This window comes from Schistocerca nitens, chromosome 1 (genome assembly GCF_023898315.1).
Source record: "Schistocerca nitens isolate TAMUIC-IGC-003100 chromosome 1, iqSchNite1.1, whole genome shotgun sequence".
Classification (NCBI taxonomy): Eukaryota; Metazoa; Arthropoda; class Insecta; order Orthoptera; family Acrididae; genus Schistocerca; species Schistocerca nitens.
The window spans coordinates 704,610,233-704,635,955 of NC_064614.1; the positions used below are offsets into that span (position 1 = coordinate 704,610,233).

A 25,723-nucleotide genomic window follows, 5' to 3' on the forward strand; every position below is an offset into this window, starting at 1 on the left:
TCAGGCTTCTCAAGATGATCTTAAGATCTTAATAGGAGACTTGAATACAAAAATAGGAAAAGAAGAGGGTCATCAGCTAACTATTAGAAGACAGAGCCTCCAAGAAGTAACAAATGACAATGGAATTTGGGTTGTAGATTTTGCTGTAAGTAAAAACATGACTGTCAGCAGTACATGGTTTCCACACAAAAATATAAACAAAGAAACAAAAAAATATACACAAAGAAACATGGATGTCACCAGATGGATGAACTAGAAATCATATAGAGCATATATTGATTGACAGGAGGCATAGATCAGACATGAGCCAACATGGAGCTCACTGCAATTCAGACATCATCTAGTGAGAATTAAGTACAGACAAAGGATCTCACTATTGAGTAAACAAAAAGAAACTAAAGTCAAAAGAAATACAGCGGGCATATCAGGCGAAAATGCAAGAGGGGATTAAGATCGATACTGACACATCAAATGAACATATAGAAATAATGTGGAAACAATGTAAGACTGCAATCCTCGAGGCAGTTGGGGAGATTTTGGGACATGTATGGGCTCAAAGGAAGGCAGAATGGTTTGATGATGATGTATGAGAAGAACTGAGGATCGTAACATAGTACGAATGCAATTATTTCAGAGAAGAACTACAGAAAATCTGAATGAATATAATGAGAAGTGCCGTATACCTAAGAGGGTTTGCAGAAAGAAGAAAAGAGCGCTAGAAAAGAAAAAATTGGAAGAAACTGAACAGCTAGGAGAAGAGAAGCAAGTACATGAAATGTACTAAAAGATAAAGATGGAAAGGCTGGGTTTCAAGCCAGAAAAATTATATGTAGAAATAAAGAAGGGAATTTGATAGGGGAGAGTAATAAAATACTCGACAGATGGGCAGAATACTTCAAGAGTTACTGAACCCGAAAGTAGAAGGATTAGAATAAGAAGAACTGGTGGAAATAACTTATTATGGACCAGAGGTCTTTAACACCAGAACCCACACTGGAGGAAGTGATACAAGCCATGAAGACCTTAAAAAATAATAAGGCACCTGGAGAAGATCAGACCCAGGTGGAACTTCTCAAATATGGTGGGGAAGCATTGTGGAAAGCAATACATAATGCCCCATACATAAAAAAGGAGATAAATTAAACTGCCAGAATTACCAAGGAATATCCCTGCTAAATACTACATATAAAGTGTTCTCCAAGATCCTAACTAGGAGGCTTACTCCCTATGTGGAAGAGAGAATTGGAGACTATCAGAGTGGCTTTAGAAGAAATAGATCAACAACTGACCAAATATTCACACTACGCATACATCTTGAAAAATGTTATGAACATCAAATAAACACACATCAGCTTTATATCAATTTTAAACAAGCCTATGATATCATCTCAACAGTGACATTGGGAATGTGATGGAAGAGGCAGGAATACCTAAGAAGCTTGTTAAAGTTACTATGATGACCCTCAGTGAAACCAACTGTAAAGTGAAGCTACAGGGTGAAATCTCCAGAGAAGTGGAAGTGAAGATGGGACTGAGACATGGTGACAATATCTCCTCACTGCTATTCAACCTTTGCCTAGAAAATGCCATAAGTCAGATAGAGATAAATGGAGGAGGAACCATTTTTAATCGTTCACTGCAGTACCTGACCTACGCAGATAATGTGGCATTACTCATACGAAACACCGCTGTGCTGGCTGATGCCTATCAACAACTGGAGAGAGGTGCAAGGGAACTTGGCATGGTAGTCAGTGTCGAATGGACGAAACATATGGCAATGACCAACCAGCGAAACCTACCAAATCTCACTAGCTGACAAGGAGTTTGAAAGGGTGAGAGACTTCAAGTACCTCGGATCAACTCTCACAGAGACAAATGACATTGCAGCGAGGTGAAAGCTAGAACAGCAGTAGGCAACAGATGCTACTTTGCCACACTACCCATGCTTAGGAGCTCACTTCTATCACGAAAGTCTGAAATTCTCATTCACAAAACAATAATAAGACCAGTTGTTATGTATGGTGCAGAGACATGGACAAGGACAGCAAATGAGGAAAGGATCCTTAGCATTTGGGAGAGAAAGGTTCTGCGTAAAATATACAGTCAAATATATGATCAAGAAGGTTGGCGCATCCGTACGAATGCAGAATTAGAACAACTTTTTGAAGAACCTGACACTGTCACTACCATTAAAATAAGAAGACTGCGATGGGCAGGACACGTGGTCAGAATGGAGGAAGACAGAACATGTAAGAAGATTTTTAATGGTAAGACTGGAGGCAGACGACAGAAGGGACATCACAGAAAGAGATGTATGGACGGAATTGAAGAAGACATGATAAAGACGGCTGTCAGAGGATGGAGCCGGAAAGCCATGGATCGGATAGAATGGCAGGATATTGTGATGCAGGCCAAAGCCCTCCAAGGGCTGTAGAGCCAAGTAGTAGTAGTAGTAGTAGTAGTAGTAGTCACGCTATGTATGTAAAAACCTAACTGGTGCAGTGTTTCATTAATTAAATCATTTAACACTGGTTTCAATGTAGAATTTACTTCTTTTGAAAAGAAAGTTTTATGTATTGCTTTAAATATGATATATAATTATACATACCTTCTGCCATGGCCACTAGATTTAGATTGATTTTTAAGTGCCCAAGGAAAAAATTAATTTCTAAAGGGTTGGGATAAATGATATAGCGTTTGTGTGGAAAATGTTCTGGAGTTAGTCCAGTTAGTATCACTTCTGTCTGCTACCTGTTTTATGTTTAATTTACAACTTACATGTTCCATGGGTCATCATTGTGACCAATCGCTATGATATGTAATGACTCAGTTTTACAGTCTCTCTCTCTCTCTCTCTCTCTCTCTCACACACACACACACACACACACACACACACACACACACATCATATTATTATACAATTACAAATTCTTCTATGAAGTAGGAGTTGTCAAACAGATATGATTCAAGTTTGTGTTATAAATTCTTTACACTACTTGGTAGGTAATAAAAGTACTTTGCAGGAGATTTAATGGGCTGTGAGACTGTTGCCAGTATGCCAAACTGTTTAAAAAGCTCTCTGCAAGAGGTACTACAGTGGGCAACACATATTATCTTTTTTCATGTTACTGCACAAGAAATATTCTCTCCTTCTATGATGAAATATTCCAGGATATTATAAAAATAGGAATGGAAAGTCAACTTTTCCCTCTCCAAAATGCGTTACTTTCTGTAACACAAAAGTTGAGAGCTCATCATAATATTTCATTTCAACACAACAAATACTGCAACTAACAGTAATGTTTTCTGGTTATAGTGGATGACTGGTTTAATTTGGAAACTGTAATCATGAAAAGGCAACTGTAAGTAATAAAAAATTAAGAACTCTGAATGGGCACTTTATAAACTTTTCCAAACAGATTTCACATTTCCATGACCTAGCTTATGTTTCCATTGTGATTGATTAAGTACAAGGTAAAAAGAGTGCCTTCCTAGAGATATATATAAGGAATGGGTGTAATACCTGATGTAACAACAAAGTCTAATTTAGCACACTAAAGCTACAATGGAGTTCTATAGGGAAAACAATTCAGTGGGGGAAGATGGTATTGTGAGGATAATATTCACTGACATACTGCCAGTGAATGTGTAATATTAGGCGAAGCACAATAATTTTAAATTTATTATAGGATTATGAACCCCCCCCCCCCTCTCTCTCTCTTTCTGTGTGTGTGTGTGTGTGGTTTTTTCCTTCTTCTTGTTTTTTCAAAAAAGGAGCAGGATTACCGGATTAGGAGTATATGGATGATGGATGTCACAGTTAGGAGAGAAGACAATGTAGCATTTCAGGAAAAATACAATAACTCCTGATAAAAATGAAGATGCGTAAGTATTTGATAGAAACTGAAATATATAAACATTTTAAGAACAAATACTGGAAACCACACTTACATGTGTGAATTGTTGAACTGTCTGTGGCTGTACTTGCTTTATGACCTGCTGAATATGCTGCACAGTCATTGTGGATGGTAGAGTTTTCTGTGACTGTACAATTAACTGTGTCGGTACTCCAGCTTTATTGGCCACCTGCTCATGAACAATATAAAATAACTATTTATGAAATAAAGTAACATCATAATGAGACAGCTGGACAAATAGATAAAATTAATAAATCATGACCCATGGGTGCATTATACCACTGGCCTCTATGAAAAACAATAAATATCTAAGAGGAACATATAAATAGTATTGAAAGTTCTTATTCTCAGTGCATATCTTTCCACAGGTTTTCTTTCTCAACTTTGTTAAGCATGTGCATTACCAGGCCTGAACGGTGTAATCGTATGTCACCTTTGGGTGATCCTATAGCATTGCTTGTGACTGCTTTGACTATCCTCCTTCCACCCTGTCTGCTGGATCACAGTTAAACATTACTTAACTAGCGCATTCCTACATTTCACTTCCAACTCCAAATGGATCCATTCCTCCCCTACACGTCATTTTATGGCAGTTACCTATTTTTCTGCAGGTGTTAATTGCTAATGCAGCCTCACATCTCAGAATAATCCTAAAGTTCCCACTACAGCTTCTTTCTGTGTTTTCATTTCCCTAATCCACAAATTATATCCATAGTTCCCTTTAGAACGGACTAATGCTTTCATCTGTCCATTTCCTGTGTCTTGTTTCACATTTTTTACATTGTTTTCTCTCTCATCAAACATCAGATTTTTATACCTTCACTGTTACCCTGTGTTTACCCATCACTAATCAAACCATTTACATTCCTTTCCTCCTCCCTAGCGACATCCCATCCCAGTCTGCATCAGTTCAAAAAAGGACTCCTACACCTAGCTAAAATCCAGTCCCACATCCTGTTCCTTAAATGCTGCCAAAGCTATGGGTCGTGGAATATTGCTTTCAGAACGGGATCCACAGCAGATAGGAATGATACAGGATACACAGATGATTCAAAGAGGAGCACATTTTGTTATAGGTTCATTTAGTAAGTACAAAACCATCATGGAGTGCTAAATTATTTATAATGGCAGACACCACAAGAGAGGTGCTCAGCATCATGGCACTGTCTACTCTTGAAGTTTCCTACAAGAGTCAACAAATATATTGCCGCCTCTTATGCATATCTCAGGAAAAGACCATCAGAATAAAATGAGAGACATTTGCGCTCACACAGAGACTTACCTGCACTTGTTCTTCCTGCGAATTACGCACGATTGGAACAGGAAAAGGTGGACGTGACAGTGGTACACTAAGTACCCTCCACCACACACCGTAAGGTGGCTTGCAGGGTATAGATCCTGATTTAGATCTCTATGACACACCCATTATCAACCCCTTGCACGTGGCTCATATCCCTGTTAAAAAATCAGGTGCAAGACCTGTCCAATTCATCGACCCAGCATACCCTAGTCCAGTCCAAATCACAGGTTTATCCTATCCGACCAGAAGCAGGGCCGCCTATGAACGCGTGCAAGTCATATAACAGCTCTGCTGCAATTTCTGCACAGCATTGTGTGGGCATGACCACCAACAATCCACCCAAATGAACTGTCACTGTCGAACTGTGGCCACCCAGTGGTGTACCACGGTGCCAAGCATATTATGTTCAATTTCAATGGCTCATTCATACTGCATCCTTGCCCCTCAGCACCGGCTTTCATGAACTTAAATTTCCTCATCCACACACACTTTTCCCCAAGAGTCTCTCTTTCCTACATTCCTCGGTTCTGTTGTCTCCTCCCAACCAACTCCCTTGTCATCATCATCATCATCATCATCATGTGTTGCAAAAACTCACCAGCGCCACTGCCTGTGTGTCATTCTGCTATCCTGTGCACCTGCTGCCCTCTCTCTCCCACATTTCTATCATTTACACCTGCTGCCCTCTCTCTCCCACATTTCTATCATTTACACCTGCTGCTTCTCTCTGAGTCTTCATCATCCTTCCCCAACCCCCCTCCGTCCCACTCCTTGTCTCCTGTCTTACAGACTACAGCCCTGGCATTGTGTACTGAGCAGGCACAAAGTAACTGCAAAGGTTGTGTGTGTGTGTGTGTGTGTGTGCGCGCGCGTGCGCGCATGCGGAAGTACGTATGTGTAAGCTCACTTGAAAAAGAAAGGAAGTAGATTAGGGATTAATGTCCTGTCAACAATGAGATCTTTAGACAGAATACAAGCTTAGATTGGTTTGAGGATGGCAAGGAAATTGGCTGTACCATTTCAAAGGAACCATCCCTTCATATGTCTACAGCAAGTCAGAGAAATCAAGGACAATCTAAATCTGTTTAGTCAGACAGGGACTTGAACTGTCATCCTCCCAAATGTGAATCTAGTATGCTAACCTGCACCACCTTGCTCGGTGTTTGGAAAAGAATTTGTCTAAAGCAATTGGTCTGAACGCTAGCGAAGTTTTCAGGCTTGTTTATGGGCCTGCAAAGACTCAGTGCCTCTGCTGTTAATTTAAAAGGAACATACAGTTCACATGTCACACAGGCGAGGGCCGGAGCAAGGGCTTGTGCAAAACATGTGGCTGCAAGAGGCACCACATCTGCGGGATGACAAAGCAGTGGCAGGTTCGCTGTGCCTTTTGGACAAGACAAGAGAGAGAAAGGAAGAGGGATTTTGTGAGAACTCACCTCTTTTTTGTTTTGTTTCGAGGGTAGCCACGATTGTGTTTATGTGGCTCCTGAGCATGAAAGCTAATTTTGTCAGCTGCTGTCTTTATTTTTGTAAGAACCATTGTAGCTATTGTTGCACATCCTTTTTGAATGAAAAATACAGAATTTGTTTTGGCAGTTGGTCAAAGGAGTCAAGACTAATCAGATGCACTTCTACTGCTTTTTCTAACCACAGAAAAAGAGGCATGCCACAATTTACATTGATGCAACAGGTAAGTATTTTGCATGTACAGTACCATTAGTATTGTGAATACACATTGTTCATAAGTTAGACTTTTTCTTATTCAAGGTTGTAGAAAGGAAAATTTGTTTTCTCATGATCTGTTATTTGAAAAATTGGTAGGGCAGTAAATAAGCGTGTGCTGACCTAATAGCTAGAATGAAAATAATGGGAAGAAAAGGCAGCGATATGGCAATGAAAACTAGTTTGTTATCCTTTATTGAATAATGAAACACGAAAGAGCTAATACTTGACAAGGATGACATACTTTCAGTGGTGATTCTTTCTAATGAGTGATCACAGTGCAGCGTGTAAATAGTTTTCTATTTACATTCTATTACATTCTTAATTTCAGAATTATATATGAGAAAGTTATGAAAAATGAAAAGAACATCAGTCCATTTACTTGCTGTCATGACAAATTATCTCCTTGTCTCTGTAAATGGTATTGTAAATGACATAGTCTCTGCTAAGCACTAAATCTGAAGCAGTGAGTTCAGAAGACAGTGATAAAAAACTGTTTCAGCAGGCTGCACTTTTCTGTAACACTTCCTTCGCTGTTGTATGAGAGGTGGGGGGCCACGGGAAAGGATAGGAAATGGCTAAGTTCCACTGCATAAAAGCGCAACTAGAAAGAGGGATTTAAATTGATTTCGTTGGCAGAAGTCAAATTTTATTTCATGTACAGTCAAACAGGAACACAGTTTGTTGGAGTGACATCAAGTAGTTATTCCTCCAAAATTATTTCACTGATAAACATGTAATTTGAACTTTATAGAAATTACTAGGGAGCATGGTAATGCCTTGCAATTATTGCTAAATATACATGGGAACTGCATACATACTCTAAATTCCTTGCCCTCCCCATTCTCTCACCCCACCTTCTCTACCCTCCCTGCACATCTCCCCCCCCCCCCCAACCCTTCTCAGTAAGATCTGTGTTTTTTGGTAACAATGTTATCCCTTTATATGTTGTGTATCTCAAAGACATCCTGCTACCGCAACAATCCTGCCCACCAAGTCCCCCAGTGATGTAACAGGTGTTTAATGCGCAAGGCCCTTCAGATACTCCCCACAGGGAAAAATTGATTGGGGGCAGATTGGGTGACCGTGGTGGCCATGCAACTGGACCACCGTGACCAATTCAGTAGCCGGGAGAGGTTGCCTGCAACTGTGTCCTCACTTGTCTGTTGAAATGCACGGGGCTCCATCATGCTGAAATCAAATGCAGTGACGAATAGGCATAGGAACATCATTCATCATGTCCGGCAGAACCTCTCAACAGGAATACGAGATACGTGGGACCAGCAAGTTGGTCTGCGACAGTATATGAACCAATTAAACAGCCCGGATGCTGCCAGCCCACATGGTAAAGGTAAAATTGTGTTGTGAGGCATGCATATATGTAGCACGTGGGTTCACATCTGCCCATGTATGCAGGTTGTGAATGTTCATCACACCCTCAAGTGAAAAAGCAGCCTCATTTCGGAAGAGAACACTGACTGTGAAGCTTTGATCTGCGGATTCCTGCACAAACCATCTCAAAAATCCCATGTACTTGTTGTAGTACCTCATTTGGAATGCCTGGATGCATTGGAAATGAAATGGGGGCAGTCCTTCATGGTGAACAATGCACCAGGCATAGGGTCGTGGGATATCAGTTGCACAGGATATACCTCGTGTACTAGTTGATGGCAAATGTTACACCCTTTCAAGAACATATTCTTCTGTCGCAACTTTCCATGTTGTCAATTGGTGACGAGCATCCAGCTTAGCTGATTTCATGTGAATGGCGATGCAGGGTGTTGAATAATGTGTGGCATGACACCTTTCTATCAGGATATTTCGCATGATACAGTCACAAGGCTTCTCTATAGCCATGTCATAGATCAAATGCATGTCAAGCCATTTCGCATTACGTGCCCATTTCTCATTACGTGCAGATTTGAAGTAAATCAATCAAGAACTTCTCTAGATTTGTGGTAACTATGTTTCCTCTTTATATATTACATATATGTGTATATACTGTATAATCACAAAAGTACATAGTTTATGTCTCTCAGAATGTTCATTACAGTGCCGTGCAAAAATTTGTAGTAAATCAGTCAAGAACTTCAAGAATGTTTCCCCTTTATATCTTTTCCTGACAATTACGAACACAACAAACACAAAAATCCACCAAATTTGTTGAGCTGTTCTTAACTGATGATATTTCACACATGGGCTAATTGATTTAATTTCTGACTTTTTCTGCTAGATTTTCCGAAAAATTTCTTCTAGATTTCCCAAAACATTTCTTCATACAAACCTTGTCCTGAGAATAACGAACAAAAAAAACAACCAAAGTGGTCAAGTCATTTTCATGTGAAGAGCTTTCGCACATGCGGCAACTGATTTTTATTTATATAGATTATACTAAATCAGTGTGTTGTGAATGATGCTGAATGATCCAGCCATTTCTGTGGTATTACCTTAAAAATCTTCCCAGCAGTCATTTATTTCTTAGGTTTGGTTATTTCCAATCAACCAAAAATATAACTTGTTAGAGCATTAGTATTTCTTTTAAAGTATTTGATTGAAAAACATGGACCCTTGCGTGTGCGGGTATTTTTTCAACAACAAAATATCCTAAAATCCGACTGAACAACCTAATTGTTTGAGTAGAATTTTTTTTAAAAATTGTTGTATCAGTAAGTTATTCATTTTGTTGACTGTACTTCAACTTGCTCTTTGTACAATTCTTGACGTGTTACATCATTAATAATGCATGATATATACTCTGATGTGATTTATTAATATACGAGTCTACAGAATTTTAATCTAGAAAATATAATGTGTGAAAACTGCCAGAAATCCAACCTATGTAAGTTTCCAAAGGCTTAATGCATAATTCAGAAAGAAAATTCTGTGGGTTCAATGAAATGTGAAATGATCTCAATAAACTGCAAGACAATAAAAGGATTCTTCAGCTCAACAAGGACCGTGACAGAATCATTCCTTTATTTTGAACACCTCCTTCCCACCTTTCTTTAATTTTCTAATGCAAGAAATGGGCAAAACAGAGACAGGAAAAATATTAAAAAATCATTGACATCAACAGTCTGTTCACATAATCATTTTTTACATGCCGGATCGAGACATGGACGATGGGATAAAAAGACTGTCTGGTAGTGAATATAGAAAATGACAGGTGATTAAGGAAGAAGACAACAAGAAGCAAAAGGATGTACTACAACAATATTTCAAGCCAAAGGGAGAACAATGTAGCAGTGTCGAGAGGGCAAAGATGGATGCTGACCCACAGACCTAAGAAACTAGTGGAACTACAGTAGCTAATTCTGACAGTAGCTAAAGCTGACAAGTACAGCCCTGTGTCCACTGAAGACAGCAGAAATGCTGAAACTGTGCTATCAATGAAATGTTCAACAGGCCTCCAGTTGACTGAAGACCTAGTTCATGAAGGAAGTTCCGAAAATGGCAAATCAGGCAGAACTGAAATTAGGTAACCCAAGTCGGAAAATATCGGAGGGACGTCAGCTGCAGTAGTCATTACCAATGAAGGGACTGAAGGTGAGCTAAACTTGAACACATAATTGACTCAGATCCCAGAAAATGGCCATAAAATTAGTAACAATTGCATTTGAATGACTTCTGAGCACATTAAAGAATCTGAAGAATAGAGAAAAAGCAGACAGAGATTGCTTGGTGTACTCAAAGAGCAAGGATGCTGGCTTCTGCTTTTGTTGTAAAACTTTTTTCGTTATTGACAGTAAAACTTGCAAAGAATGGTATAAGCGACAGACAGGCGGCACTTTGCTTCTTATCTCAAAAGTCATGGGAAGTTGCTGATCATTGAAACTCATACAAAAAGAGGATCATATTTTCTGAAGGACTGAAAAATTCACGAACTTTCGACACCCATCACTAAAGGTTACTGAATATTGAAAGTGAACATTGGGAAAATGTTCAGCATTTAACAGCAGCAATTAACTTCCTGGGTCAGCAATGTCTGCCTTTTGAGAGAAAGTAGAGATACACTCTTTCAACATGACAATGGAAACTTCTGAAAATTCTCTGAATCATTCGGAAAGTTCGATGAAGGTGGAACACCTGCACAGATCTAAGCAAGAGGAGAATCAGGGTCATCATTATCTTGGAGAAGACACACAGGACTAAATAATAAATATTTTTGTGTCATCTATAACAAATCTGGAACAGATCCAAGAGAGACTTTGAAGTTTATAGGGAGAGGCAATTTTTGCCCCAATGTGAACATTGCTCTAAGAATTCTTCTAACCCTCTAAGAATGCTTTTAACACTTCCAGTGACAGTTCCGAGGAGGGAGAGAAGTTTCTCAAAGCTAAAATTGATAAAAACATAGCTCAGATCAACGATGAGCCAAACTCATTTAAGTGGACTTGTAACGATATCTAATATCTACTGAGCACATGCTTACAGAGACTTAAATTATTCAATTGTCGTGTGAAAGGGATTTCACAGCGAAAACCAGGAAGGTTCCATATGTCTAGTTCTTTTTTTATTTATTTATTTTTTTTTCCCTAGTTCAGTTGCTTAGTTCTTTACTACCATATTGCTTTTTATTTTGTTCACCCCAAAATAAATTGTAATTGTACACATTATTGTTCTAAGCAAATTAATATGTAAATTTTAAATTGTGTTGTAATTGCATTTTGTTTTCCAAAGAGATTATCAGCAGACAATCATAAAAAATGTTCATTTATGGTAGCCATAAATTTGAATTGTTTAGTAAATTTCTTTTAAGAGCTTGGTTTGTTTAAAACATATGACTGACTTTTCCACTCACACCAAAAAATGGGCAGATTTTAGCAATACACAACAATGTGTGTGTGTGTGTGGGGGGGGGGGGCAGTTTGCAGTTAGTCTTACACGCAAAACATTTTACTTTAAAGGTGTGGTCTGTCTTCTCAATCATTGTTTAAATTATGTGCATGACTTTCTGTTATCATATTAAATTCACACTAACAAACAATAGAAAAAAAAAGAACTCTCTCTCTCATCCACAGGCAACTAGGAAACGGACTCAGTGGTTTTAAAAAGTGGTGGCACATGACTGTCATAAATGAAAACAATACCAAAGTCTGTTATACACTGAAGAGCCAAAGAAACTGGTATAGGCATGCATATTCAAATATAGAGATATGTAAACAGGCAGAATACGATGCTGCGGTCGGCAATGCCTATATAAGCCAAGAGTCTGGCACAGTTGTTAGATCAGTTATTGCTGCTACAATGGCAGGTAATCAAGATTTAAGTGAGTTTGAATGTGGTGTTATAGTCGGCACACAGCAATCTCCGACATAGTGGAGGATTTCCTGTACAACCATTTCACGAGTGTACCATGAATATCAGGAATCCGGTAAAACATCAAACTTCTGGCATCCTTGTTGCCAGAAAAAGATCCTGTAACAATGGGGCCACCGATGACTGAAGACAATCGTTCAAAGTGACAGAAGTGCACTCCTTCTGCAAATTGCTGCAGATTTCAATGCTGGGCCATCAACAAGTGTCAGCATGAGAAACATCATTGATATGAGCTTTCGGATCCGAAGGTCCACTTGTGTACCCTTGATGATGCACGACACAAAGCTTTACGCCTTGTGCCTGGGCCTCTCAACACTGACATTGGCCTGTTGATGACTGGAAACATTTTGTCTGTTTGGGCAAGCTCGTTTCAAATTGTATAGAGCAGATGGATGTGTATGGGTATGGAGACAACCTCATGAATCCCTGGAAGCAGGGGACTGTTCAAGCTGGTGGAGGCTCTGTAATGGTGTGCGTGTGCAGTGGGAGTGATGGGATCCCTGATATATCTTTATATGACTCTGACAGATGGTACTGTAGTGTTTCGGGATATTTGTAAACATCCCAACACACCATTGGGAAGCTGTCGACAAGAGATGCTCATGAGTAAGTTGAATAAGGATACATGTAGGGGGAAAGGGAAACTGTGTGTTTTCCTTTCTTGTATGCAGTGAATGTGGAGCAGTGGTGGAGCCAGCAAGTAGGGGACCAGTAAAAATGGTATTGCAACTGCTGGTCGTCCGGGAGTCAATTGGGCCATGGTGCAGCAAGTGCCTGAAAACGAGAGCCATGGAGTAAATGATGCACCAACAAGGATGTAATGAACATTTGAACATCAGTAGTTGTTTATCTGTGTTTGCTCTCTCAGGTTCTAAAGTACGCTTGTACAGACGTTTCTGAATGTACTCAAGAGGGTGGTATTACCGTAGAAATTGTTTATTGTGTTGTTAAAAGAAATAGTGAAAATGTTGGCAAAATATACCCCTGTTTGTGAGAAGTGTGGCTTTTAATTTAGTAGCGCGAACTTGCGGACGCATTCCAGGAATCTTCACCACAGTTGGATCAACAGGGAGGTGGCACAGAAGGCTCTGGACCACCAAACAACTACTCTGGGAAGAGAGGATAAAGGTAATATTACTTTCATCTGGCAGTGTATTAGGGCAGGCAAAATACTGCCCAGTTATATCAGCCAGGGACGCTGCTAATGCTGGTATAAGACCCACCACAAACCCTACAAAATATACATCAGCAGCAATTCTGGATGTATGGGGTGTTGCATTGACCTGCTGGAACTGCTCAAGCCCATCGGAATGCACAATGAACATGAATGGATGCAGGTGTTCAGACAGGATGCTTACGTGCGTATTGGGGTGTATTTTTCCACACTTCTCACAAACAGGGGTATATTTTGCCAACATTTTCACTATTTCTTTTAACAACACAATAAACAATTTCTACGGTAATACCACCCTCTTGAGTACATCGCGGTGTAGCTTGCTCGCCAGGTTTCGAGAGGGTGTGTTTCTGGATGAGGTATCGAATATATTGCTTCCCCCTACTTATACCTCCCGAGGAGATCATGAATGTAAAATTAGAGAGATTCGAGCGCGCACGGAGGCTTTCAGACAGTCATTCTTCCCGTGAACCATACGCGACTGGAACAGGAAAGGGAGGTAATGACAGTGGCACGTAAAGTGCCCTCCGCCACACACCGTTGGGTGACTTGCGGAGCATAAATGTAGATGTAGATGTAGAAGAGGGAAAAATACACCCCAATACGTACGTAAGCATCCTGTCTGAACACCTGCATCCATTCATGTCCATTGTGCATTCCGATGGGCTTGAGCAGTTCCAGCAGGACAATGCAACACCCCATACATCCAGAATTGCTATAGAGTGGCTCCAGGGACAAACTTCTGAGTTTAAACACTTCAGCTGGCCACCAGGCTCCCTAGACATGAACTTATTGATCTGGGACGCTTTGCAATGTGCTGTTCAGAAGCTTTTCGTATGTTTACAGATTTATGGACAGCCCTGCAGGATTCATGGTGCCAATTCCCTCCAGGACTACTTCAGACATTTAGTTGGGTCCATGTAATGTCGCGTTGCAGCACTTCTGCATGCTTGCGGGTGCCCTACACAATATTAGGCAAGTGCAGGTGTATCAGTTTCTTTGGCTCTTCAGTGTCATGTCGCGTTGCAGCACTTCTGCATGCTTGCGGGTGCCCTACACATTAGGCAGGTGCAGGTGTATCAGTTTCTTTGGCTCTTCAGTGCATGTTGATTTGTATTAAATTATTTGAATCAAATGTTCTTGTATGAATCAATAAGAATCAAAAGCAAATCTTTGCTTGCGGGTTATTTTATTAGAAATGTTTGAAAAGCACAAACCTGGGTGAGCTGTGCCACTTTCTGGCCAGCCATCTTGCGCTGCTGCAGAAGCTGCTGTTGCTGCAATGCAAGTTGCCTCATCTGTTGAGGTGTTGCTTTCATTGTGCCTGGTGTCAGTGCCTTAACCTGTGGTATCGTCACTCCTGCGACTGGGATAGTGACACTTTGCTGACTGCCACCAGCTGCCGATACAGCTTTAACGAGTGTAGCAACCTGCGTTTGGCCTGAAGTTCCTGCTTGTTGCACCTAAATGGAAACATTGTTGTATCTGCTTCATTTCTTTCCAGTGTTTCAGAAATTTTCAACGGCGTCTGATTACTGCCACTTACATATTATTTTTCTAAATTTTATTATTCTGACATGCACAAATGTATATAAATATAGGTTCATTATTAATAAAATGGGAACAGTTGGCTTTAAAGGTATGTAAACTATTTACTTTACAGAGATTCATAGTTTGCAGTCTATTTCACACATTCTTTTTGTTGGATAGAAATTTTGGTCAAGACATATTTCTTCAAAAATGTTATGGTGATCACCTTGCTGAATTTTTTGAGCACTAATTTAAAGATTGTAGCAACACATAGTGTGAAAAGTTAATGGAACCTAATATAACATGTTTCTACCACACTACTTTTTCTGCTCTTATTAAAAACAATGACTGTTTAAAGTGTTTTGTGTTATGAAGCTCCCATTTCTTGAAAATGTGAAAGTAAGGTTTGTAAAACCTGCTAAAAAAAGGTGAATACAGGTACTCTGTGCTTTAGGTGTAAGTGTTGGTATCATGACAAGTATGTGTAAACTTTAAATACCTAAATGATGAATCTGTCCACAGTGCACTGTTAGTGCCAAGAAAAACAAAACAAGGAACATGCCTCAACAAAAGAAAGAAATAATATAATAACAATCAACTCTAAATATCAAGAAATTGTGACAAAATATCAAGAGTTAGAAAATAAATAAGGAGACATACAGTGCCCAATTCATGACAGTGTAGTTGTTAATAGCCATACTTCACAGAAATGTCATTGCGCCAAACAAAATGCGCAATCAATTACAACAAGTAAATGTAGCTCCAGTAATATAGCTATGAAAAAAATACCTGACACTAGATAAAACAATCAACACAAGTGAAACAAAATGAAACAATAAAACTTATGATAAAGCTTCAAGTAAGAACATTCTGACACCAAGAGGTACAAAAATACCCGCACATTAAATCAACTACAATAAGACCTCTCTGTGCCCATCTGTGAAAATATATACACGAAGTATTATGTATTCATAATAATTCAACCTGATATAATGTTCAACATAATGGTAGAATATATAAAGGCAAAAACAAGTCACCTGAGAAAAGATGATCACATTAATTATAGGCATCTATAAAAACAATAGCTACGAAGTTTTTAGAAACTTTTCACTGTACCTGCATAAAATGAATGTTGTCATGGCAAATGTGCCAGTGCAACATACTTTGCCACAATAGAAACAGGGTATTACAATTCAGACTAAAAGAAATGTGATAAATTTAATTAGGTATAGCTGCCCCATAAATCTGAAATGAAGTGCAAGGAACACATAAACAATGGTCTGTCAAAAAATTTAATTAGGTATAATTGCCCTGTAAAGTTGAAAAGAAGTGCAAGGAACACAGAACTACGGTCTGCCGAACATAAGCAGAAAAGGAATGGCCAAGAATTAATAACTGTGTAATAAAGTTGGTAAAGAAAAAGTTTAAATCGCACAAGACTTGCCATTTTAGGATAAAATGCCATATTACTAGTGTTTAGGCAAAAGTATATGAACAAGACCTATATAGTTGGAGCCTCTGAAAATCATTTCTAATGATTCTGATAATACTGTATCTCAAACAAATGTGACTCCTGTGGAACTAACATGAAGGGTACGGGTTGTAAACTAAATGTTTGATATTTCAGAAACAAATATCTCTTACTGCAGTAATTTGTGCAGGGACGTTCATCACATGCAAAGCTGAAATGCTCAACTCTGTTTTCAAATGTTCCTATACAAAATAAAACCCACAGGAGAATTGCCCCAATTTTATCCTCGTGCCACTGAAAACACGAATGAAATAAGTATTAGTGTCAGGGGAGTTAAGAAACAACTAAAATCATTAAAATTGAACGGAGCTCCAGGCCCTAATGGAACCCCTGCCAGATAAGCTTTTGACTTCATATACCAAATCTTAGTTGGACAACAGAAAGCGTACAACAGTGTGATCTCCAGTTATGTGTCTTTTAGTGTTGGGAATGGAAAATGGTAACTGTAAAATATAGTCTCTAACAAAAAAATTATATATTATGGGAATTTCATTTATTATGGGATTGATTTATGGGACTGTGCAGTGGACATACATTTTCATTCATTATACCTTCTCATATCACATTTTTTCTGGTCCAAAAAATGAAACAAATTAGTGATGTATATGATCACAACACCGGGGGGAAAAACTACTTTCAGCAAAAGACAAAACTAAAAATAGCAGTTCCACTTAGCATTGGTTTGATTTGGTTTAATAATATGTAAAAATCGTTAAGAGCACGCAAGGGGAATTATTTAAACACAAAATTAACTTTTTTATTGGCAAATGTGTATATTCTTTCAAAAAGTTTAAGCGAGAATTCTGATGTGCGTTATCATGTTGATGGTGTTATGAATCATAAGCATAACATATGAACTGCAATATTGGGGAAAAAAATGTAACAACATATAAAGTAGATATGAGCTGTAATGTGCAACTCTCCACACTAGGCTATCCTGTCATCTTCGTCGCTGCATAACTACTGGCACCTACATCAATTTGAACCTGGTTTCTACAGTCAGATCTTGCTTTTTCACTACAATTTTTAAGTCCCAGACATCCCTCCATTACCAGAAGGTAATTTCCTGATGTCTCCAGATGTGTCCTATCAACCAATTCCTTCTTTCATCCAAGCAGTGCTATAATTTTTTTTCTACCCAATTCAATTATGCAAATTATACTTCCAAAGTATAATTATTGTACTAACATTATGTGTGAAGTATGAAAAATAAATTGATTTGATGACCTCATGAACGAAGTAAATAAATACAATCAATCTTTTGAAAACACTTTGCTTTCTCTCAGATTTCAGATTTGAGAACGGGCTAGACAGAACAGTCAAAGGACACACTTATATATGCGTATCAGAAGAGGGCTGCAATACTGCCAGCTGGGTTCTTTATGAAATTGGGGTAGGAAGGAAGGCTACAACTTAAACATCTTATCTGTGTCAGTGTGACCAAATAAACAGATAAACTGGGGAAGAGGGGTGTTCCCTTCTCGAGGGAAAATATACTGTCCACATCTCTGACACACTGTTTTGGATAATCCATTATTGTTCCTCTTACATCATATTCCTGCTCTCTTTCTCTTCTTCTCTTCTGTTCCTAGTGTCTCCACTCATCTGTTTCATGTTTATAACCGTTCACTATAGTCAGACCACAAGACCAGAACAATGAGCACTTTGAAGAATAACACAATTTCACAAGCTGAACTACTATGTAAAGTTTCTTGTTTATGTGGCCATCTATCAGTCTTGAGTGACTGTCCTTAACTATTCCATTGTTTGTATTCCACCCAGCAAATCCCAGCAGCTTTTTTTTTCTGTTATCACTATCTTCTGCAACTTTCCTTCTTTCCTTGGTAGAGGCAAAGACTGTTTCAGTTCTTAAAATTAAATATTTATTTTCAACAGCTTTCTGATGATATTAGCTTTAAAATACTATATTATGGGAGGCCCAATGTTCACACATGAAAATTACAAGTCTACAGATTTTGTAAAAATTAATTGTATGAAATGGAAAAACCGATTAATAAAATTGTTAAAATTACAGAGAGAGAGAATGGCTAGCCCAGTGCTTATTTTCACTGAGCACATTTTCAAATTTGTGAATATAATCAGTTAAAATAGAAATCAAGACTTCTAGCTGTCGGGAACTGTATAGCTGTCTCTACTTTATGGATGAGAAGACGACAACAAGAGCATGTTTGCAAGCACAATGGAGGTACAGCTGCAGCTATGACTTAAGCTTGCTTACTGATTCCATATTTCCTTTCACTTAGTGTGAGCAAATTGAACAATTAAAATTAAAGTATTTCAGTCACAATAATTTAGCAATTGTCTCGATAGTGCTTAGACTAGAGCTGCACATTTTGCATTACTTTCCCAGGGTGAGCATTCATTATAAGTGGAAGAGCTGGTCACAAGTGCAACAAGTGAGTGAATGAGGACACGGGTGTTACTAACATGGGAATTGTCATTGGTTGCTAGTTTACTCTTCAGAGACAGAAACTTGGCAAGCACATAACAGAAGTAGAAATTCACATTACAGGAGATGCAGTTTAATAAAACAACATACATCGATTATTTCTTCATAGCTGTTGGAGAATAATAAAAATGCTTTATATGCCAAGCTGATATAAATAGCGAATAGGTATCAATATGGAGTGATATTAGATTGTGAACCACATGTGTGAATGTAGCACTTTCACCGCAAAAGAAAGCGGTCCACAACATAAAGGAATTTTTTTAAAATAATAATAATGAAATTAAACAAAAAACAAGGTTAAGGGTTTGATAGGCCATTACTCGCAGTCAAGTATCGTGTAAGTAAAGATATTGCTTACTGTAACACTTTTTCTCCTTTGATCCCACAGGTCCTTGATACTTACAACAAAGTTGAACTAGATATGAGCTTACACATTTCTCTAATGCTGGCAAAGGCACAAAAACAATTTCTGATGGTGTACTGTAAACAATAGCTGGTTTCATATCTAAAATTATGAAAGATTTTGCATATAAAGTTCTCTGAAATGATTTCTAATTTTTAATAATGTTCTTTCAATGGTAGATTTATCTGACAGAAGAAATCATGATCTTGCTCCCCCTCTGTAGAATTGAAGCTATTACATTTCTGCAAAGCTCTTTAATTTTGTATTATTCTAGGGTCCCACATCTGGCAAAGACATCTTGATGCACACTTTTATGTTCAGCTGGCAGAACTCCCAACTGATTCCAGAAGTTCTTTCTGAAAATTGCTTTGCACAGAGAAGAACTATTCAACTCTTCTGGAATATTATCTGATTTTATTTGCCAGATTGCAAGCAGATTAGAATTCACAATTCAAGTTACGACTCAATAGTAATATAAAGCGTGACCGAACTGTTCCAAGGCTATTGGCAGAATTCTCCTTTACTTCATTTTTACACTTTCATTTTACCACCATCTTGGGATTTCATCATGGAGGGGCTCCATGGTGCGATACATGGCACTGTAGACTCTGTGCCTAGTTGTGATGAATTGGTTTCAGCATAGATGGTCTTTCTCCAATGCACGACATCCCAGGAGCAGTTCTAACAAAAAATCCAAATACAATGAACCCAGAATCAGTTTAATACTCTGACTAACAATAACAACATAACTTAAACTTGATTGCCTATCGGCTAGCAATGATTTCTCAGTTGTATCAGCTGTTATGGAGGCAGGTGTTTTACAGAACTACTGAATGATTAATTCACATCTCTGCACCCTCTGCCCCTGTAATCACGATTATGGTAATTTGTGACTAATTTATTGCAGCCACTATAGCACAATTACGCTGTCTACCACACAGTCTGTATAAAAATGTATCTATCTTTGAATAAAATTTGTAACTCATAACAAGTTTGTGTGTTCTTGCTCACTGTCATTTTCCCACGCTACGAACTCCCTAAACTGATAGTTGGTAAACTGTGTGCCACATTTAAAAGCAAGTTATTTGATCTTTCCTATATTCCTAAAATAGTGGTCCCTTAGTGCAAATATCACTACACAGCTTGTAGCTTTTCTTCATCGGCTATAATATTACTAACTTCGACCAGCATCCAACCACAACAACAATGCCTGTCAACACCCCCGTCTCCTAGTCCCCCTGCCCTATAGGCGGTGGACCAACATGATTCACAGCCCCAAAATGCCAAAGAGCTTTTGGCGCATTATTGTGTATAGAATAACATATACGCTTGAAATAACTGGTTTCTCCTTATGACATTATCTGTAGGTTCTCACTGCACTGCTTCCTGGACTTACGTAGGCGCGATGGCCCTGGATCGAATCCGCCCAGCAGCTTAACAATGAGGGCCGGTACACTGGCCAGCCTGGGTGTGGTTTTTAGGCGGTTTTCCTCATCCCGCTAGGTGAATACTGGCTGGACCCCACGCTCCGCCTCGGTTACACGACCCACAAACATTTGAAAACGTTTGCACTGTTTCATAGCTTACACTAGACGCAGACAGTTGGGGTACACTACTTACGTCCCGGGGGGAGGGGGGGGGGGTGCAGGTAGGGCATCCGGATACCCTCTGACACTAACATCGCCAAATCCATAACAACACGGCCGATCCCACGTGAGGTGGGACAAGGCCCAAAAAAAGTAAGAAACTAAATGTAATTTTAAAGTAATAATGTTTCTTCATTGAAATTGCAGGCTTATTTTGGTCAAAATATGTTGTTGTTGTTGTTGTGGTCTTCAGTCCTGAGACTGGTTTGATGCAGCTCTCCACGCTACTCTATCCTGTGCAAGCTTCTTCATCTCCCAGTACCTACTGCAACTTACATCCTTCCGAATCTGCTTAGTGTATTCATCTCTTGGTCTCCCTCTACGATTTTTACCCTCCACGTTGCCCTCCAATGCTAAATTTGTGATCCCTTGATGCCTCAAAACATGTCCTACCAACCGATCCCTTCTTCTAGTCAAGTTGTGCCACAAACTTCTCTTCTCCCCAATCCTATTCAATACCTCCTCATTAGTTACGTGATCTACCCACCTTATCTTCAGCATTCTTCTGTAGCACCACATTTCGAAAGCTTCTATTCTTTTCTTGTCCAAACTCGTTATCGTCCATGTTTCACTTCCATACATGGCTACACTCCATACAAATACTTTCAGAAATGACTTCCTGACACTTAAATCTATACTCGATGTTAACAAATTTCTCTTCTTCAGAAACGCTTTCCTTGCCATTGCCAGTCTACATTTTATATCCTCTCTACTTCGACCATCATCAGTTATTTTGCTCCCTAAATAGCAAAAGTCCTTTACTACTTTAAGTGTCTGATTTCCTAACCTAATCCCCTCAGCATCACCCGATTTAATTTGACTACATTCCATTATCCTCGTTTTGCTTTTGTTGATGTTCATCTTATATCCTCCTTTCAAGACACTGTCCATTCCGTTCAACTGCTCTTCCACATCCTTTGCTGTCTCTGACAGAATTACAATGTCATCGGCGAACCTCAAAGTTTTTACTTCTTCTCCATGAATTTTAATACCTACTCCGAATTTTTCTTTTGTTTCCTTTACTGCTTGCTCAATATACAGATTGAATAACATCGGGGAGAGGTTACAACCCTGTCTCACTCCTTTCCCAACCACTGCTTCCCTTTCATGCCCCTCGACTCTTATAACTGCCATCTGGTTTCTGTACAAATTGTAAATAGCCTTTCGCTCCCTGTATTTTACCCCTGCCACCTTCAGAATTTGAAAGAGAGTATTCCAGTTAATGTTGTCAAAAGCTTTCTCTAAGTCTACAAATGCTAGAAACGTAGGTTTGCCTTTTCTTAATCTTTCTTCTAAGATAAGTCGTAAGGTTAGTATTGCCTCACGTGTTCCAACATTTCTACGGAATCCAAACTGATCTTCCCCGAGGTCCGCTTCTACCAGTTTTTCCATTCGTCTGTAAAGAATTCGCGTTAGTATTTTGCAGCTGTGACTTATTAAACTGATAGTTCGGTAATTTTCACATCTGTCAACACCTGCTTTCTTTGGAATTGGAATTATTATATTCTTCTTGAAGTCTGAGGGTATTTCGCCTATCTCATACATCTTGCTCACCAGATGGTAGAGTTTTGTCATGACTGGCTCTCCCAAGGCCATCAGTAGTTCTAATGGAATGTTGTCTACTCCCGGGGCCTTGTTTCGACTCAGGTCTTTCAGTGCTCTGTCAAACTCTTCACGCAGTATCTTATCTCCCATTTCATCTTCATCTACATCCTCTTCCATTTCCATAATACTGTCCTCAAGTACATCGCCCTTGTATAAACCCTCTATATACTCTTTCCACCTTTCTGCCTTCCCTTCTTTGCTTAGAACTGGGTTGCCATCTGAGCTCTTGATATTCATACAAGTGGTTCTCTTCTCTCCAAAGGTCTCTTTAATTTTCCTGTAGGCAGTATCTATCTTACCCCTAGTGAGACAAGCCTCTACATCCTTACATTTGTCCTCTAGCCATCCCTGCTTAGCCATTTTGCTCTTCCTGTCGATCTCATTTTTGAGACGCTTGTATTCCCTTTTGCCTGCTTCATTTACTGCATTTTTATATTTTCTCCTTTCATCAATTAAATTCAATATTTCTTCTGTTACCCAAGGATTTCTACTAGCCCTCGTCTTTTTACCTACTTGATCCTCTGCTTCCTTCACTACTTCATCCCTGAGAGCTACCCATTCTTCTTCTACTGTATTTCTTTCCCCCATTCCTGTCAATTGTTCCCTTATGCTCTCCCTGAAACTCTCTACAACCTCTGGTTCTTTCAGTTTATCCAGGTCCCATCTCCTTAAATTCCCACCTTTTTGCAGTTTCTTCAGTTTCAATCTGCAGTTCATAACCAATAGATTGTGGTCAGAATCCACATCTGCCCCTGGAAATGTCTTACAATTTAAAACCTGGTTCCTAAATCTCTGTCTTACCATTATATAATCTATCTGATACCTATTAGTATCTCCAGGATTCTTCCAGGTATACAACCTTCTTTTATGATTCTTGAACCAAGTGTTAGCTATGATTAAGTTATGCTCTGTGCAAAATTCTACAAGGCGGCTTCCTCTTTCATTTCTTCCCCCCAACCCATATTCACCTACTATGTTTCCTTCTCTCCCTTTTCCTACTGACGAATTCCAGTCACCCATGACTATTAAATTTTCGTCTCCCTTCACTACCTGAATAATTTCTTTTATCTCGTCATACATTTCATCAATTTCTTCATCATCTGCAGAGCTAGTTGGCATATAAACTTGTACTACTGTAGTAGGCATGGGCTTTGTGTCTATCTTGGCCACAATAATGCGTTCACTATGCTGTTTGTAGTAGCTAACCCGCACTCCTATTTTTTTATTCATTATTAAACCTACTCCTGCATTACCCCTATTTGATTTTGTATTTATAACCCTGTAATCACCTGACCAAAAGTCTTGTTCCTCCTGCCACCGAACTTCACTAATTCCCACTATATCTAACTTTAACCTATCCATTTCCCTTTTTAAATTTTCTAACCTACCTGCCCGATTAAGGGATCTGACATTCCACACTCCGATCCGTAGAATGCCAGTTTTCTTTCTCCTGATAACGACGTCCTCTTGAGTAGTCCCCGCCCGGAGATCCGAATGGGGGACTATTTTACCTCCGGAATATTTTACCCAAGAGGACGCCATCATCATTTAATCATATTAAAAAATATAAATATTAAAAAATATAAATTCTCCAATTTACGCTGATCTCATGCCTGATGTATTCAAAGTGTAAGTAAGTACTACTATGTGAATACTGCATAAAAGAACTCTTATCTTGATCATTATGCAATGAGAGTTCTTCTTCATCATTATGCAATGAGGTTTGCATCTCATGTGTAGCAGTAGTGCAAGATAGTAACCTATCATTAGTAACAACAGGCAGTAACTTATTAGTAGCAACAGATGTTAGTAATGTATCAGCAGTTACAGATGATGGTAAATTTTGAGTAACAATGGAAAACGATAAATTTATTGCAGTAACAGAAGATATTAAAAGATTAGCTAATAAATCCCTATTACAATCAGTTCTTCCAATGTTGCTGTCTATCTTACCATTTAGTGGGGATGTGAAACTATATGTCACATTGCTTACTTGGTCTAGTCTGCTAGCCTATCCCCCCCCTCCCCTCCCCCCCCCCCCCCCAAATTTAGAACACTGCTTCATCATTGTGGTTGACTGTAATGTTTATTTCAGTGAATCTGTCATCTGTCTGCTTTAGTCTGTTAACAATGTACGAAATGAGAGATTGTTACTTGCCATAAAGAAGACACATCAGGTTGCAGACAGGGTCAATTAATAGACACTTACATAAAGCTTTTGGCCATAGTCTTCATCAGTGAAAACCAAACAAACACACACACACACACACACACACACACACACACACACACCATTTACACACACAAGCAAGCACACCTCATGTACACACGACCGCAATTCCAGCGGGCAGAGAGGCTGGAGTTTGCGATTGTGTGTACTTACTTGTGTGTGTGTGTGTGTGTGTGTATGTGTGTGTGACTGATGAAGGCTGTGGCCAAAAGCTTTATGTAAGGGTCTTTTAATTGTGCCTGTCTGCAACCTGATGTGTCTTTTTCATGGTAAGTAACAATCTGTCATTTCCTACATTGTTGATATTCCTACCTGGAGTTTTCATTGTTTGATTTTGTCTGTTATCTATTTAATCGAATTTTGTATCCATATTAGGATTTAATTAATATAATAGAGGGAAACATTCCATGTGGGAAAAATATGCCTACACTGTGATGCATTCTATGTCGGAATGACCAGCAACAAACTGTCCATTCGCATGAATGGACACAGGCAGACAGTGTTTGTTGGTAATGAGGATCACCCTGTGGCTAAACATGCCTTGGTGCACGGCCATCACATCTTGGCACAGTGTTACACCGTCCGGGTTATCTGGATACTTCCCACCAACACCAACCTATCCGAATTACGGAGATGGGAACTTGCTCTTCAATATATCCTCTCTTCCCGTTACCCACCAGGCCTCAATCTCCGCTAATTTCAAGTTGCCGCCACTCACACCTCACCTGTCATTCAACATCATCTTTGCCTCTTCACTTCCGCCTCGACTGACATCTTTGCCCAAACTCTTTGTCTTTAAATATATCTGCTTGTATCTGTATATGTGTGGATGGATATGTGTGTGTGTGCGAGTGTATACCCGTCCTTTTTTCCCCC

At 39.1% G+C, this 25,723-nt stretch overlaps 1 protein-coding gene across 3 annotated transcripts in view; it reads right to left on the bottom strand.

Annotated features, from left to right (window-relative positions):
- LOC126259706 (helicase domino) overlaps positions 1 to 25,723 on the bottom strand; it is a 444,931-nt gene that overhangs the window by 56,521 nt on the left and 362,687 nt on the right. For all 3 annotated transcript variants that reach the window (XM_049956690.1, XM_049956698.1, XM_049956682.1), the window contains exons 40-41: positions 14,650 to 14,895; positions 3,952 to 4,086 (exon numbers count right to left, since the gene is read on the bottom strand). In XM_049956690.1, coding sequence (XP_049812647.1) covers positions 3,952 to 4,086; positions 14,650 to 14,895 — 381 coding nt within the window. The remainder of the gene's footprint in view (positions 1 to 3,951; positions 4,087 to 14,649; positions 14,896 to 25,723) is intronic.